Source organism: Perkinsus marinus (genome assembly GCF_000006405.1).
Source record: "Perkinsus marinus ATCC 50983 genomic scaffold scf_1104296951572, whole genome shotgun sequence".
Taxonomy (NCBI): Eukaryota; Perkinsozoa; order Perkinsida; family Perkinsidae; genus Perkinsus; species Perkinsus marinus.
This window is the reverse complement of record NW_003209228.1, coordinates 1-1,766: the sequence shown is the minus strand read 5'-3', so window position 1 is coordinate 1,766 and position 1,766 is coordinate 1. Positions and strand designations below refer to the sequence as shown.

Below are 1,766 nucleotides of genomic sequence, written 5' to 3'. Positions count from 1 at the left end.
GACTCCGCAGAAGCCTCGGGACCTCTTCAAGGAGTACTAACGATGAACTCAGAATGTGGTATGAGAAGGACCGACTACCTCTGCCTTGTTCCTCAGAGGTTTCGTTCTTAGGTCTTTTCAGCTCCTTTTTTCGACTCTTAACTGCATCTTCGATATTATCGAGGGCAGTGAAAAGGTCGGCATCGAGACCATCCTTCTCGAGCTCTTCCATGACCTTCTGCCGATTTTCTAAGGATAACATTGAATGCCGACGAGTGAAGCTGAATTCTTGACCGAGAATCGTACGGGCCCACCGAGAAGCCATGAATAAACCAGATCACCCACGTCTCGTACTGTCTATGCCCAATTTATGCTCCCAATATTCCACTTCTTCATCAGCAGAATTCTCCGAGTCTTCGGCTTCTTCATCATCTGCGGCAATCCAGGATCTACAGACAATTCCTACTCTTCAACTCACCATCGGGAGAGTCTTCCATTTCTGAAAAAAAAAATACAAAATGGAAGCTGATGAATCCCAAGTTGTGGCTACGGAGAATATTTACGGAGACCTTTGACGAGAGATACCGCGCGTTTGAAGAAACCTCACCAACGATGTCATCCATCTTATGGCATTCAACCCTATGCAGAGCGATTCCAACCACTGCTTTCCAATCAGACTCAACAAACGAACTCATCCTAGAACCAATCACCTTGTCGGCTCGGCTCGCTTCTATCGAGATCTCTCTTCCGCTCCTTGACGGCATCATCGATCGCATCAAGAGATTGGAAGAAGTCTTCATCCCAGCCATCCTTGATGAACTCTTGCTTCACTTTTTCATTATTCTCTGAAATGGCCAGGAGTTGGTAATGACTCGCAAGCATGCACGAGCGTACCACCATGGATACCCAATTTGTCTTCCCAGTACTTCACTTCTTCATCAACACTCAATTGCTGTTCACCCTCGTCTTCGGAGGCTTCTCGCTCTGAGCACAACAGACCAGTTCACGAAAGGCTCCGTTCTGACCGATCCTGGCCATTACTCAACCCCCAGTCAAACCACTCTGAGTCCCAAGGAAGATTCGAAAACAAAGCAGTGCGTTAGTGTCTGGAAAATTGAATTTCCTGGACTTCTCACTTAAGTTTAAGGTTTTCCAGATGGACCAGCGCACAGTGTGCGCTGCACACGATGGTCCAGGTCGGAACGGGGAACTCAACCCTGGGCATTCCTAAACTGAGCCAGGAGACCGAGATGGTCACAGATATTTCCTTGTCTTCTCGATAAACAATTCGATCGAACATCTTCTTCCTAACCTCCCATATACTCTATACAATGAGATGAAGGATATAAAGGAAATCAACGAGACAATGAATTTCCAGGAAATATCTTTATGAAAAAACCGAGAATCAGACGGTTGAACTACAGACCCTACAAATGACTACTACCTTTGATAACTTTCCGCCTTTTACTTCCACCAATTCGACGCTGTTGTCGCCGCTTGAGACTCTTCCTGGGCGGCGCCATGTGCCGATGGAGTAAATGAAAGCTGATCAGGAGGGGAGGGAGGTTAAGGTACATTCTGAGGCGGTCGAGGTACACAAAGAGAACATTCCCACCACGTGTTGGGTGTTAATGGGGGGAGGAGAGGGGAGGTTTTGGGACGTACGAGGTCAATCTAGGGCATGCCATGATACAACCAAATCTTCTGGGTGGGGCAACTATGCCACTGCTCCAAGATATGCCTCGCTACAACTGATTCCTCCGGGTGGGGCGACTATGCCACTGCCC

At 47.7% G+C, this 1,766-nt stretch overlaps 1 protein-coding gene across 1 annotated transcript; it reads right to left on the bottom strand.

The window, feature by feature from the left end:
• Nucleotides 1–336: 336 nt before the first annotated feature.
• Nucleotides 337–1,017, bottom strand: Pmar_PMAR016303 (hypothetical protein; the record flags this gene model as incomplete). The annotated part of the gene is made up of 5 exons (XM_002777500.1): nucleotides 337–428; nucleotides 458–478; nucleotides 690–824; nucleotides 877–963; nucleotides 1,005–1,017. 5 exons carry the CDS (start codon nucleotides 1,015–1,017, stop codon nucleotides 337–339), a joined length of 348 nt encoding a protein of 115 aa, XP_002777546.1.
• Between the last annotated feature and the right edge of the window lie 749 nt (nucleotides 1,018–1,766).